The 15551-nt window shown below is 45.0% G+C and overlaps 1 protein-coding gene across 1 annotated transcript; it reads right to left on the bottom strand.

The window, feature by feature from the left end:
* Positions 1-983: 983 nt before the first annotated feature.
* DMRT3 (doublesex and mab-3 related transcription factor 3) lies at positions 984-13036 on the bottom strand. Its single transcript, XM_065406949.1, has 2 exons — positions 12637-13036; positions 984-1948 (listed from the first exon to the last, which is right to left on the bottom strand). Exons 1-2 carry the CDS (start codon positions 13034-13036, stop codon positions 984-986), a joined length of 1365 nt encoding a protein of 454 aa, XP_065263021.1.
* Between the last annotated feature and the right edge of the window lie 2515 nt (positions 13037-15551).

Genomic DNA, 15551 nt, shown 5'->3' on the forward strand with positions numbered 1-15551 from the left:
TCATGCTGCTTATAACTACTCCATAGCATTTGGGCACCGTTTGACCATTAGTCATGTTCATTCACTGGCTTCAGGTTTGTGGCCAGATCTTCAAATGGTGCACATTAGCCTAGCTGCCTTGAAGTCAAGGAAGCTAGGCATATTTACACCAGCTGAGGCTCTGGCCCTCACTTTAGAAATGTTCTTTGCCCAAATATAAATGACATAAACCAAGATCATCTTCTTAGTTTATTTGTCTAGAGTCCTTAGCATGCTACATTAACCTGACAATTTTTAATCTTGTGTTTATTTCACAATACATTTCATGCAATTCACAGCTGTAATTGGTTTTACATTGACATTACACATGTTTCGATCTAGCCATGTGAAAAGAATAATTCTTAATATTATTTGTCTCTAAAAAGTGTCCAAGCTTAAACAGCACAGAAGCAGTTCACTCTAGTCTCGTGTGCAGTAAGTCATTTTGATTTGTTTTTGGGGGCAGGGGGTTGTTTTTGTTTTTGTTAAATGCAAGGATGATTATTGGAATAAGAATATAAGGTCCCTGCTTAGTCCATTTGCAATTGAACTACGTTCTTTTGATTTCTTATGTCCTGAGGAGTCCTCTCTTATAAAACAGCATTCAAGTATTCTATTTTAACATTCCCGGTTGTCTGAGTTAAGGGGCAAGGCAGACCTTCAGCTTTAGGTTCTATTATAAATCTTCCACAGTCCCAGCTTTCCCATAATTATTCTTAGCATTAGAATCTTCCTTTGTAATAAACATTCAGCACTAAAGCCATAGAGTATAGCTATTTGGCATTTTCCAGTGAAGTGCAAGAAATTTAATAAGTTATGTCTTTATTGCTAATGTACAGTACCAAGCAAAGTCACTTTTTTATATAATTGCAAGGGTTTCATAGAGAATGTGTCCCTCCTCTTGTTGCCCCGTAGTTCAGCTGAATTGCAAATATCACTTACTTATCGCATGTCAAAGTGTCATTCTAAGATGATGTATTGAGTATTCTAGAGTCTGAAGAATCAGATCTTTCATCATAGTCATCTTCTGTATAAATAGGTTGTTTAGACACAATTGGACATCCATCATCAGGGATTGAGATCCTGGGATCTTCTGATGAGCGAGTAGGAAGGACAGGTGAACTTCGGAATACACTGGTAGAATTACTAGAGAATGGGCTGACATACTGGGACCTCAGCTGGTATTGCTGCTGCAGTGTCATGGTGTTCCATAAGGTGACATCATTAGGTAGAAAAGGACTGGACTGATTTCTCGCCAAAGTGTTCCTCAACATCAGTGGGTATCGTGGTGGCTGTGGGAAAGGGTGCTGTAAAGGTACAGCCAAAGGATTTGGCACAACACTACTAGAATCAGTGGAGAATCTCAATGTGTCTGGAACTCTAAAGGCTGATCCTACAGACCACTTAGAAGAGGAAATAGGATATGAACTCAGTGTATGTTCAAAAATGTGCCCATTGGAAGGCAAAACAAGACTGTCTGATTCTGTAGAAGTTCTGTCCCCACCAGTTACTGAAGATCGGCTGGACAAAAGGACCTCAACAGCACTCACCAGATCACCCCCACAGCCTTTCAAGATTAATTCAAGCACAGTTGGCTTTTGGTTGGGGAAGATTTTTTTTAACACTTCAAGAGGAGGCCTGTTGGCCTTCAAACTGAAAGGCAGAGAAACTGTCCCCGATGGACCTTCTATCAGGAGATGATTCTGTTCTGCGTGGTACTTGGGACTATCTGGTCTGCTCTCTGTGCTGCCACCATTTTTCTGGGCTGCATAACCACCTTCATCCACTGACACTATTTCAGGGCTCTCGGGAGTGAAGCAGCTTTTGGCTTTTGTCACATCAGGGGAACTCCTTTGGTCTGTGTCTTTGTCACTGTAGGTCTCAGCATTATCTGTTCCACTTGCGTCACCCAACCGTTCCTCAGTCATGTCTGTAAAGTAGAAGGCAGTTGGGTTAAGCCTTTCACAGAGTCCAAAAACTTTTTTCATACATTGAATTATACATTTTTTAACATGAATGAAGCAAGAATTTCCTGAAGGAAAGAATTTCCTGAGATTACAATAAAAGGTTGAATGAAGTGGAGATCCTATTTCCATTGTGCTTACATTAATAACCTGTACCCAACCCCCTCTCTCTTTGTCATGCTAAATGATATTTTACCAATGCTCAAGCCAGCATGGTGCTCTCTAATGAGGACTAGCTGACTTGAGGGGATATGCACTATGCATTTGATACCCCCTTGTAAATATCTTTGTCTTTCTACATTATATAGAAAGGAAGTGGGTTTGGTTAACTCCATTTCTGCTAACCCTGCTGAGTGCTAGATTTGCCATTCCTAACTGGGATTCCCAGTCGCAAGACACCAGTACATCAGCTGAATGCCAGCCTTCCCCAAAGGCATTTTCACTCTTTTAAATCAGTATTCTCTTAGGACCACATCATGCTTTTAGTGAATGGACTGTGCGCTGAAGAGTTCTGGGGCACAAGAATAATCTCCACAAGGCCAAACAGCATTAGTGAAGCCATCCACAAGTACTACTGCCTCAAGGCTGAAGAAGCCCTCATCGCCAGCACACTTTTCCTCTGCTCCTGCACAAGCCACACCCCCCACACACACTCTGAGCCACATAGTTCCCCCCAATCTATAGAGCACAGCTCAGTGGCATGCTGGGGAGATAGCCTCCTGTCTCATCTCTCTTACACCTGCACTCTTACCTTGTGCAGAAGACTATATTATTCCCACTATGTCTGTGGAAAAGGGAAGGGGGTAGGATTTGCCCCTTAGGTTCATGAAGCTCTAGTTCTCTATATATCAGTTAGATTATAATCTATTATATGGTAGTTAGTACAGTACATTACAGAGAAGGAGGCCAAGATTTTTCCAAAGTGACTAGTGATTTTGGGTAGCTCACTTTTTGCATGTCCAATTTGGGATGCCTTAAAGGTGTCTGATTTTCAGAAATGCTGAGCACCTCTGAAAATCAGGCCCCTTTCAGGTGGCTCAGGCTGGGCACCCAAAAATGTAGACTCCTAAAATCACTGGTCACTTTTGAAAAACTTGCCCAGAGCGTGGAAAGATTTTGGAACCCTTTTCAATGTGACTCCTTGGTAGAAATAAACAAACTAAGCCAGGAGAGTTGCTTCATTGGCAGTTTTTAAAGAGAAAGGTGACAATATATTTTGCTGGGAGATATTCACTGTTATTTCACTAAGGACCGATTCCGCCTGCCTGACTCATGCAGAGTAGTACCCTACACCCTGAGGCGCTCCAGTGATTTTACTGGAGCTCAGCATGGAGTATGTTGTTGATGCTAAGGGTGAGGCTGGCAGAATCTGGCCCTAATTATTGTTGTTGTTTTTTAAATAAACACTGAACAAAGCCTTCAAACATTTTGTTGCAAAACTGCACTAAAATGAGGCCTACTCATTTATTAACCTTACTAGTGCAAGGAAGCAGCCTGGAGCAAGCAAGGAACTTTGGGGCTGGAAATCATGCTAGTAACCACTCATTCAAAACTGTAAATTACTCCAGATAGGCTTGCAGACAGACAATCTGGAGTGCCCCGTCTGCCCACTGCATGGAATCTTTCCTAGTGATCACCCAGATAGAGGAGTGTTCATTTTATCATGGTGCTGATTAAATGTATTATTATTGGCCAGCTCAGCCTCTGAGATCTGCTCCCACACAGAACAAGGGCTTAGTGACCTTTGTGACATCTCCCTTCCCCAGGTCTTGAGAAAATCCCCAGAGCTGGGGCTGTATTACTGTTTTGTCACACATACACACATCTGCTGAGTAGGGAGCCTTCCTTTGCAGGTTGCCTTGGGAGCGTGGGGTACGCCCTGGTAGTGAATTTGATTGGAAGGAGAGATATTGGGGCTCCAGAACCAGAACAGAGATTCAGGGCTTATATGGGAATGGTCCTGGCCTCCTGCAGAACTCCTGGGATATGCATGGTTCATTCTTCAGGAGAGCAAACCCCATCTCCTGGATAGAATAATTGCAGAGGAATTCAGCAAGGCAGAAATCCTTGTGGAGATTTCATCCCCCTTAACTCCCTCTTACTGGAAATCCAGTGTATATGAAAAATATTAAGAAAAGTTTGATTACTTTTAAAGTTTGCTTTTTAACATCTGTTTTGCAATGTCAAGCTCAGGCCCTACCAGTTTATGTACCAGATGGCCACGTCTGATACACAATTAGGCTTTGAACAGAAGTTATAATTTCACATGCTGTTGTATCAAGCAGAAAACAATGCATGTGAACTTCCTATGTGCTCCGTGTGTGTCATTTCTGCCTTAGCAGCAAAAGAAAACAGGAACAGGGAAACATGAAATTTACCCACACACAAGCTAAAATGATATAAACATTTTAAAATTGATATACGTGTGTGTATACAAGGTAATTGTGTGTAGGCCAGACATTATTAGGGGAGAACTCTTGGTACTCCATATGCTACCCACCTCCATCCTCTGCAGACAGCCAACTGCTGCAGTGCACCAACTTTAAGGACCTGATCCTGCATTCTTCAAGGGTATCTTCCATTGCGTTTCATTCAAGTGTAACGTCAATGGGAACTTTACCTGTGGAAGGACTGCAGGACAGAGCTTGGAAGATAAGTTACAGCAGCTCTTGCCCCTGCGTGGTTATTTCTGGTACACAGACACTTGAGGAAGATAGTATGGTGGGTTTTTTTCATGTAAATTTACTGTGCTGTAGTGACCAATTTGATCATGTAAATTGCATGCAAGTAAGTGTATTTCAGAAGTATTCGTAGTTTCCAAAATGTATTTACTGCTTACATTTAATACTGGGCACCATAACCTAGCAAATATTTATGGAAAAATATATTAATATTACATCTCCCAAATCAGTTAAATACAACCCTGATCCTGTGAAATTATTACTTTATGGGTTTTATGTTTTGGGGGTGGGATTAATTAGCTTTAAAATTTTCTAACTTGTCTTTATGAAATTTGACTTAAAGATGTTTTCAGCTTCTAGACATTAAATCTATTGAATTAAAAAGCTAAAAGTATGTACATACTCTCTGACTTCAGTGACATCAGGATAGGTTCATAATACACATACCCTATAAAAATCCTTATTCCTAGCCCCGTATCTGGACTGGTGATTGGTGAAACATGCACTACATGCAGGAGGGGTATGTATCTCCCCAGACTGCCCAAATCCTCCTAGTATCAGAGTCACCATGGTGGATTACAACTATTTAAATGAAATCATGGTATATCTGTTCCTCATAGTTACTACTTCTCAGGGATTTTCCTTCCTACCCTTAGTAAACATTTAGAAAATTATATATAGTAGGGTTGATCCTATTCTTATAGTAAAATTCTTCTTTGTATGGTTGTCAGTCAAAAGCCTTTTTCCTGTTGAACTGATCTGGATGTGGCATGTACCAATTCAAAACTCATGATGACCTGTAGATGTCACAAATGTCTAGTTTCTCAGACAGGTCAGATGGTGACTGCTTTGCACCATTTGACAGGTCATGCTAATTTCTTGCCTGGAAGGCAATTTGTTTACTTTGTGCAACTTATCTGAACACTAGTTCCTCTAGCAAATGCATAGATGGTATGCAAGTGGTGTTTGGCAAAGGGCAATTTTTTGTTGGTTCATTTCCTTCTTTTTGTGGGAATGATTGAGGTTAGATTTTTACGTATTTGCAATGGGCAGAGAATAACAACTGTTAAATATTGAAGGAGTTGGAAAGGTATATTACAAATTCATACAAATATTCTGGACAGTAAAATGTAGCAATGTAACATGCAGACTAGCCACATCTAGGGCTTTAATTTTGTATTTCTCCCAAATATAGGATGAGTCTTCAACTACTACAATATACATTTAACTAAAAATGAATGTACACTTTGTTCTTAGCCCACTGTATCTTTCTGTGATATTCTCTAACTTCTCCTGAAGGTGATCTGTATTTTATAGAAAGAAACCTTGGCTTCAGGCAACTTTTAGTATTGTTTTTAATAAAACATATGCTGTTTCAGATTGCTTGCATTCAGTACACTTTTTTGTTTGCCCTGAGGTGACCAGAGAGAATCGCTTTCCTTGTTTATACTAATTATGGAGAACTTCCATGACATTTCTCACTCACTCACACATTTTTATAGCGAGATATAGATATATGTATATACACATGAACATATACAGAGCAATGGGGAAAGCGTGTGTACATATGTGCTGTATAGATGTATACATACATGAACACAGGGATTGTGAGCTCTAAGGGAGATGTCTAGTATAGTAGATCTCTTCCTTACACATAAATAAATTAAAAATGGTGAGATTTCAGATACTATGATAATGGGGCCATATAAGTACCAGTGAAAGCTAGCCAGACAAAAGCCATTCTCTCCAGTTCATTCCTTCACTGAAAATATGTCTAATCCTTTGGGTTAAATCCTGCTGCCCTTAACAGTCCCACTGATAGCCCTTCCTGAAAATGGCTCTAAACTGTACCTGATTAAGAAGGATCTACCTGCAACCCAAATTTACCTGGAGCCCACCCATATCTACTGTTATCCCGGTTTCTGTAATTGTAATGACCTGACACCGAAAATACCATAGATCCCTGTGAAACTGTTATATAGTTTCCAAAATAATAATAATAATAATAATAAGAAGCCCATTACATTGCAAACTTCCTCCCCTGTTTTTAAAGGCCTGTGTATCTTGGGGAGGCTGAGAGTGATTGTTCCTAAATTATTTTTTCCCCAAGGGCAATGTTGTGCTGTGAGTTTTAAGCAAAACCTAGCACTTAAATCAACTAAAGGCCCAGTATGGCTTCACAGTATTTGTTTACAAGCACTAATCATTACTGAGGGGCAGGGAGAGGATACCTGTGTTTATGTGGAGGGTGAGAATAGGAGGAGGGAGAATTATTTAGACGGTATAATGTAGTGGGAAGAAATTAACAAAACTACAGTCTTATTCCCCGAACTGGCTAATATATCCTAGGGAACAATCCTGTTACCTCTCTCCAGTATGCTATTCATTGTGGTATCTAGGAACCATACTCTATAGGGGAGAGATGATCTAAAAGGTGTCTCCCATTTCCAATTTCTATGACTCTGTAAATTAAGAAAAGTACTGGAATGGTGAATCCGGTTTAAAAGGAAAGCTCCAGATGGGTGTTCGGCTGTTTTAAGGTATATCAGCCTTGCTTTCTATTTCCCTTTGATTGTAAGGGAAGTCTATGTACAATGAACGCAAAGCAACCTGGCAGCTTCCGAATGAGCCCCGTGAATTGCAACCTTAATTAAAAATGAGAGTAATTAGAGTCATTGGGAGCAACTCTCTGAAGGTCTTGCATCCAGGGAGGCAGCTGAGGTGCAGATAAGCAAAATCTCCCTCCCTTTCCACGAAGAAGTTGAGGGAAGAGGCTGGGAGAGCTCCGGACAGATTGATTTATTAAGATTTACCCTTTTCCCCCTGTAAAGCTGTTAGCAGAAAGTGCTGACTGGCTGGCAGGGAAAAATTTCTCATCAATGCTCTTTGATTGTATTTTGCAAACAAAATGCCTGTTGCTTGGTAACATTTCACTTGAGCCTGACCTTCTCCAAAAGTTATTGCTATCAGATTCGATTTACACTGTCCTCCTGTGATTACAGTAATCTTTTAAACTGGGAAGTTCATATATCAGGGGGAAAGAAAAGTTGGGTGTGCAAGTCAACATCGCTTCTGTCCACCAGATTTATATCCTGCTGGCGGAGTTTATTTCTGTTGCACTTTCTGGAGGGATTTTCCTGGCATCTCCAGCTCCCGACACACAGACACCCCTTCTTACCCTGGATTTGTAAGAGTCCCTGGCCTGTTCTTTAGCAGGATGGGGATGCGGGTACAGCAGGCAGAGATCTTAAGCCTCCGATGGGGTTGTGGTGAAGTGGCAACGCTTCTGCAGGTTACTGGTGCATTTGCAGAGCGCTAAGCCAGTCGCTCAGGGTGGGAATAGTCCCTATATTCCAGGCCGGGGCCCAGGGGTGCGTGAACGAACAAGGGGACCTAGAAGCTTGGGGGCTAGGAGTCAAGTGCGGGGCCAATGGTAGATGAAAAGAAGGACCTGGGCTCCAGGGTAACACGACTCGAGCCAATATTCAGTGAGTTCTTGGGCTGGCGGCTCAAGCCGCGTATCCGGTCCTGTGTAGCTGTGTGATGAGAGAGATGCTGTGAGCAGGGCTAGAATCTACACACACACACGGGCATGTTTACGTGAAGCTTTGGTCGCGAGCTACCTGTTTAGAAATCAATGGGCCACGCTCTGAAAGAACGAGGTTTTAACCCAAATTCTCGGGTATTACAATTAGGCTCTGATCCCGCCCCCACCGAAATCAGGGACAGTTTCGCCCTCATCTACACCAATCCTGCATTATCTCCCCCCTCGCATTTACTTTCCGACCTGGAGCGGGTCCCCGGTCTGATTTAAGAGGAGTTACCGAGATGGAGCACATTACAAATCCTTACAATGACAGGCGCTGGCTGGGCCTGCCCCAGGTGGAGATGGGAAATGACAACGCCCCACAGAGCGCCACTGGTAGCTGATCACAACTAGAACTAACCCCGAATAGAAATAACAAAACTCGTGTAAATCAGACAATAGATCGGAGCGCGCAGGAAAGGAGATGGTCCCGCGGGGATATTGGCCCCACAGTTGCCCTGGAGGGTCCTTCCTTTCTGAGCCGTCAGCAGAGTGCGTGGGAAAGGGAGCCCCTTGCAGCAGACCTTGGGGAGGATGGGAAAGCCCAGCTGGTTCCACAGTGGCAAGGAGAATAAAATAACCCGTGGCGCTGAATGCCAGCTCTGCGCCTGGCCCTGCAAAGCCTACGCTAGCCTTACTCACCCAAGCGGAGTCTTTGACTTCACTAGGGGAATCATAAGGCTCTGCGAGATCCCATGGATTCCTTTCCTCCCTCCGACCCTATCATTGTTGTTAAATCTTGCCCCATTTTGTTGGGGGGGGGGGGTGGTTTCCTTCCTTTAGCTCCGATTACAACGATGCAGTGTTCATTCCTCTGCGGAAACGATCCCACCCAGCCAGGCCCCCACCAACAGATTTGCTGTAAGCAACTTCAATTCTTTCCTGTCCTCTGGGAACGATGACAAGGGGGACAAAATGCCAAGCCCTGGCTACAGTGCAATGAGCCTGGGAAGACCATAGAAACTTTCCTGACAACATTTCAGCCAAATTGACTTAACTCTGCCAGCGCTCCTTCCCTAACCCACTGGAGAAGGGGCGCGCAGCGCAGCTCTAGGGTCCATGAATATCCGCCCCCCTCCTTTCCGAGCTAGAAAGGGGATGGGGTCTGTAAAAGTCCATAGGAGCAGCCAGTTCAGGGTTGTGGGTTCCCTCGCTCTGAAAGGACCACGGAAAAGATTTGGCGTTGAGAGCTGATCAGCTCCCGCTTTGCTTTCTGTTCCACCAGCCCCTCCTACATCGCGTTGAGGTGGAGGGATGCTGACTGGGGAAGGAAGGAATAAGGGGGGTGAAGGGGAGCGCCTAACCTCAGTATCCCACCTTTGTAATGACCTTTATTTTTGGCTCGCAGAGCAAGCGGGCTGGGCTGAGTCTGTCCTTACAGAAACACTCAAGAGCTAAAAGATTGCTGTGGAGAGATCGTCGCAAATCCAACTCCGTTTCTTTCTCGGGGTTCGTAGCTCTTTGGGCTCAAATTCCCTCTAATCGAAAAAAGCAACAGAGCGTCCTGTGGCACCTTTAAGACTAACAGAAGTATTGGAACATAAGCTTTCGTGGGTAAGAACCTCACTTCTTCAGATGCAAGACTCTAATCGAAGATTCCAGTTTTTTCAGTTATTAATGTCCAGGAAAAAATGCTGTAGATATATCGAAAATTGTTGATTCAAGTTAAACTACCCAATGAGCAAACCATCTTAAACCCTAGAAACATGAATAACAATTAATTGAGGGGGAAATATTTGTGACCGATCTATGTTCTGTAGACAACGGTTTGTTTACAAGAGTTCTGTATCTTTTATGGGCTAATTTTGGTTTGAGCCGCTGAAAAAACCTCTCTGGAGCACACCCGTTCATTTTGTGCTCCTGTTGATTTCACCTGTAAGTTTATGTTTTAATAAGTGTGTGCTCTCGTCCAGTAAGTACTCAGTGAAAAAGGCTTCGGTTTGTATTTTTCCCCAGAAAAATGTTTCTTCCACGCATCAGCCCTGTGCTATTTTCACTCAGCAGCAACGTTCTATGTATAGCTTGTGCACAGAGAAATATTTTAAAGGGTCAGATTCACAGACTTTTCGAAGATAGATAGATATAAACACGATGCCACTGTTGTCTCGTTTTCCTCTTGACATGTCCCAAACTCTTTATTACTGGCTGCTCTTAAAAGAAAACAAAAGCGCCAGTTCCGTCCCTTATTCTTTTAATGACGCTGCATATTAAATGTTGTATTATGTATTGTTATGGCTTTAATAGTGCTTGGGGAATTGTTCTGCAGCCTCTGCCCCCGGAGATGGGAACGGTTACCCCTTCCTAAATGGTTTAGCTGAACAAAAAAGTGCAAGTCCCAAAGTTTTCAGGTGATAAATTTCAGATTTGCAGTTATAATGGGATATGGTGTAAATTCCGATGGGTTTCGAGATGTTGAGCAATAAATAATACATATATTAGTCAATTGACACTAGTACTATATTGCTAATAATATTTACTAAATACGTTTCTTTGCCCTTCCCAACAGCCCATTAGTTAATTTCAGTGACTGAACCCTGGATATATATCGGCATTTATTTATTCTGTACGTCTGAGGCACAGAAATGGGTTCCCACCAAAGCTATCAACTTCAAAAAGAATCGCATTAAACACATTTAACAACTATGCATCCAAACTGGGTAACTCCTAATTTTGCACACATAGGAAACACTGTACATCACAAGCCCCCTTCCTCGCTACAGCATAGTTCAGCCGCACAGCAGCTCAGGCCGAAAACTGCTCATTGCAGTCTTTTTAGTTGGTTATTATTTTGCGCTAGGTGATGAAAATCAACAAACGCAGCGGTTTAATGTGAAGCCTGAGATTTAAATGTAAAGTGTATTCCGGCCTCCAAAGGTGCCCATCGGAGTGGGAAAGAGACACGTTGTTCTACGTAAACTCTTTTCTCCACCATAACACAAAAATAGGGCAGAGTCTAAAAAAAATAGGGCTGTCTAAAGATCCACCTAATGAAATGAGTTATTGCCGCCTGCCTTGCAAAGGCGAAAGGCAGGCGCTATACTGGGACTCTAACAGGAATTATACAGCAGCCCTTACCCTTTGCAAGCTCAGACCTGGCGCATTAGGACTCTGTACCGCTTCTGTGACATCCAAAGTGCTACATGTCCTTAACGTGTCTGGGCTGTAATTCTGGAGCAACTCCTGAGGTCCTTACTATCTATCGGAGGGGTTTGCACTGGCTCTCATCACCGTAATATGGGAGCCCCTTACTCAGGGGCCCCATCCTGCGATCTCTTACTAGTAAATGGTCTTCATTCACATTCCTATACATCCCGCCGATCTCAAAAGGACCACTCACTTGAATAAGCACGGTTTGCAAGTGTAAAGGTATGCTGCAGACCCATGCTGTCAATTTTTGCCCAGTCCTTACTCGGGCAGTCTCCCATTGGGACCTGACTGAGCTAAAGCCAGGTGAAGGATGGGGCCTGAAGTGAGGTTTCCCGTGAGGAAAGACCAGCCTGAGATTCTGCAGTGAAATGACACCGCTCTGCGCTCTGGCGAATGCTGAGGCCGGGGACAGGCATTGTGAATGGGGGGGGCGGGTTTCTACCCGCTCAGTCTGATTCCATACATTGCCCGTGCCTAGTAAGTAGCTGTGGTTTAGTTGCAGGTTGAATTCTATTTCCTTCTAATCACGTTTCAGTGGCCATGGTTCAGGTTCGGGTACAGAGTCCCGGGCCAGTCAGACCAGTCCTTGTCAGGGTGGTTTAATAATACAAGTCCTGACAATCGATCCCATTTCTTAAGACGCCCCCTCGCCCCAAAAAGCCAGCTCATCTCTCCTGAAAGCCAGCAGCTGGCCAGTGCCCACTTCCCCAAACACCCAGGCCCGGAATCTGACACACACACACCCGGACACCGCCGTGAAGCAGAAATAATTCCCTGAGAGCCAATGGCGCGGCTGTGGGGTCAGAATCGGGCTCCGGAGGGACTCACAGCAATGTACTAACACCCGCTCCACCGGCCCGAACTCCCCAGAGCGAGGACAGTCCCCTCAGCTGTCTGCAGAGACCTGCAGCTGCCGGCTCTGGACCACATGCGGCCTCCTGCTCGGAGTGAGGCACAGCGCTGGGGAAGCCGCAGCCCGCCTGCCCCTGGGCCCCCTCCCACCTGCTACCGGGAGCTCTCCCTGCCCGCTGCCTTTTAGCGAGCCTGACCCGTCCCTCCTCGGGATCCTCCCCTGCTTTAAGGGGCCTGTGGGATCCGGAGCCCCCTGCCCCGTGCCCAGGCACCTAGGGGACTCCAACGCCCCTCGCCTATTGGAGCCGGGCCTCCTCACGCCCACCTGATGCCTGCGGGCGCTGAGGAGCCCCCAGGTGGCGGTGCCGCCCCATGCCCCGGCGCTTACCTGCTTTGGGGAGCTGCGGCTGCAGGGCTGCGGGCTGCTCGGAGGCCCAGCGCAGGGCGGCGGCGGGGGGTCTCTGCGGGGCGCAGTCCCCGCTGGCGGCGGGCGGCGGGGGCCCGGGCAGGGCGCGCAGGGAGTCCGGGAGGAGGCTCTCCAGGCTCTCGTTGGCCTGCTGCCGGCGCAGCGCCACCTGCGCGGCCATGACCCGCTGGCGCTCGATGATCAGGATGCACTTCTCGCAGGTGCAGTCCTTGAAGCGGCAGTAGCGCTTGTGGCCCTTCAGCCAGGACAGCACGCCGTGGTTGCGGCAGCGGGCGCACTTCGGGGTGCGCTGCAGGGGGGCCCGGGGCGGCTGGGACACCGGGCCGCCCATGTACAGGTACGGGGAGCCGTAGCCGTTCATGCCCCGCGCAGGAGCCCAGCCGGGCTGGGGGCAGAGCGGGGAAGGGGGCGGTGGCTCTTCCCCGGCTAAATCCCGCTGGGCGCTACGGGCACAATCCACTGGGCTGCATCCAGCTGCTGCTGCTCCCTCCGCGGCTGCTGCAAGCAGGTTCCCCGGCTCCGGCTGCTGCTGCTGGGACCCGGCGGAGAGCGCTCTGCCTAGTGCGGGAGCCTCCCCTCCGCGCTCCGCTCCCTGCCCTTCACCTTCCCTGCAGCCCGTCGCCACTGGGGGAGGGGGCGCGCCCAGCCTCCTAGGCAGCTGCTAAGGGCTGGGGAATGGGGGGCGGGTGGTTCCCTCTCGAGTCGGGGGCAAATGGTCTCGCCCACCGCCAAGCCAACTCCCTCCAGGAAGGGGCAGGGCGCTGGTGTTTCTCCCTCCCTGGGCAGGAGAATGGTGAGTAGGTTGGAGGTTCAGCTGGGGACCTGTGAGCGCCCAGCCCACCTCCGTGGAGGGAGGAGACAAGGAAGGCAATGACGGGATTTGGTTTCTTGGGGAAGTTTCTCAAGTTCAGGCAGGGGATCAGAGGCTCCCAGGACCCCAGATCCAGGAACCCCATTCAACATCATCGGTATACACACTTCAGAGATGAAGGCGCAGCCAAGCAGGCTCCCTCCCACCAAAAATAAATAATAATAATTCATAATAGTTTCCTCAATACAATTATCTCTGCCCCTCAGGGCTGGGCAGAGCTGTTGAGGCTTTTAAAAGGTATTTGCTGAACTAAGTTTCAGAGGTAAAGAGAAGTTGCATTAAAAATGAACATCTTGAAAGCTCCCATGCTTAACCCATTTCCCCCCTCCTCCCCACGGCTCTTAAACTACCGAGCTCAGATCACGTCATTCAAAAAACTAAGCCTACACTTATTATTTAGTCACGGGCTGCATCGTGCTTCTATTCTTGCTTTTTGATGTTCCTCCTCAAGATGGCTACTTGTATGTAAACCGTCCCTGTAGAGGGGAAACACGATTCAGATCAAACTCGTGCAGCCTCTTAATTAATTTGTTTGATGCATAATAGTAATCCTTTTTAAAACTTCCAAACACAGTGATGTTTCACCTATATCACTTAACAAATATATTTCTCAGATGGCAGCGAGAAGTTAAAAACAAAGTTTAATTATTACATTGCGGGAAAGAAAGTGAATACAGTTTGTGGACAGGACAAACTCACCACAGATATTTATTAGAGGAGAGCATCAACATTTCATTTGTAACTTGTTTTCTTAGTGTACATATAACTTTCTGCTTGGACATTAAATTAATTTCACCGTGTAAAGGACTGGATGCAACACTTCAAAGTTTTCATACTTTATTCCAATAAATAAATAAATAAATAAATAATAAATAGGAAATTATTATTATACTGGAACTGCTGGTTTAAATGAATTGCCTAATTAGCACACTTTAAACATATATTGATAATTAAGGTCTAAAAATATTTTGCCTGGGGGACTAAAAGTGTGATGTATGTGAACAGAAAAAAATGGTGTTTCATTCTGTTACATATTCCATTTTTAAAAGGCTTTACTCCGAATTATTTATCCAATTTCGGGGTGGGTTGATTCATATTTTATTATAGGGTGGGTTTCAGGGACCATATCCCATTTTAAAATTCATCTGTTGCTGACCAACTTTAGTTTACAAGAAAGCTGCATTTGATCAGGTGTAAGATACACTCCATTTTCTTGCAGCGCAAATAGGAATACAAACAAAACCTTTCTTCTGTATTGTCTGTCGTCTGCATTTCTTTTCTGTTGTTTGGTATGAGTCTCACACTGAAAATAGCCCACAGACCACCTTGCCATGATTTTATGGTCCCTATGGGGAATTTTAAACCGTCCGAAATTCTTGGGGAAAAAACAGGTTAACAGTTTTTTTTAATAAAGTAAAATAAGTAGCGACATCTAATCCATGCACCCAAATAAATACCTGAAAGGTTAATTTAAAAACAATTTAAATATGCTGCACAGCAATCTATAGAAGCCATGCGCGCAAAAGCTAATGAATTCAATCCATGGGATTGCACTGGAGGAACGAATCCGGAAAATGAATACATTTTTAATTATTTGTACTGTAATATATGGAACAACTGTGGAGATTAATTAATGGGACCCTTGGGGGATATATCTTTATCTAATTGAATTTTATCTATCCATATCTTGAGATCCCCAAATGACATTTTTCTAAAATATGGATTTTTTTTACTGTATTCCAAGGTTATGTATTTCATATACCAGTCCAGGGAGTCTCTCCCCAGCTCTATCACCTATCTGGTTACATATCTATCTCTCTACCGCTAACATTCACAGGCATACTTAGGTCTGAGGCCCCCTCTCTCACTTGAGTGCACATTGGGAGGTGAGATTGAAATACTCGTTTGATATAGTGCAGTAATCCCTTTCTCATATTTGATGGGAATGTTTTTCATATCCTAGTATTTGACAACATCTCCCTATAGGGACAGGTTTGTATTTATG

This window comes from Emys orbicularis, chromosome 6 (assembly GCF_028017835.1).
Source record: "Emys orbicularis isolate rEmyOrb1 chromosome 6, rEmyOrb1.hap1, whole genome shotgun sequence".
NCBI lineage: Eukaryota > Metazoa > Chordata > Testudines > Emydidae > Emys > Emys orbicularis.

Coding starts and splice junctions, on each gene's coding strand:
- DMRT3 (XM_065406949.1), bottom strand. CDS start 13,036: ATGAACGGCTACGGCTCCCCGTACCTGTACATGGGCGGCCCGGTGTCC. Junction 1,949..12,636: donor GCCGCAGCTCCCCAAAGCAG/GTAAGCGCCGGG, acceptor TCTACTTTACAG/ACATGACTGAGGAACGGTTG.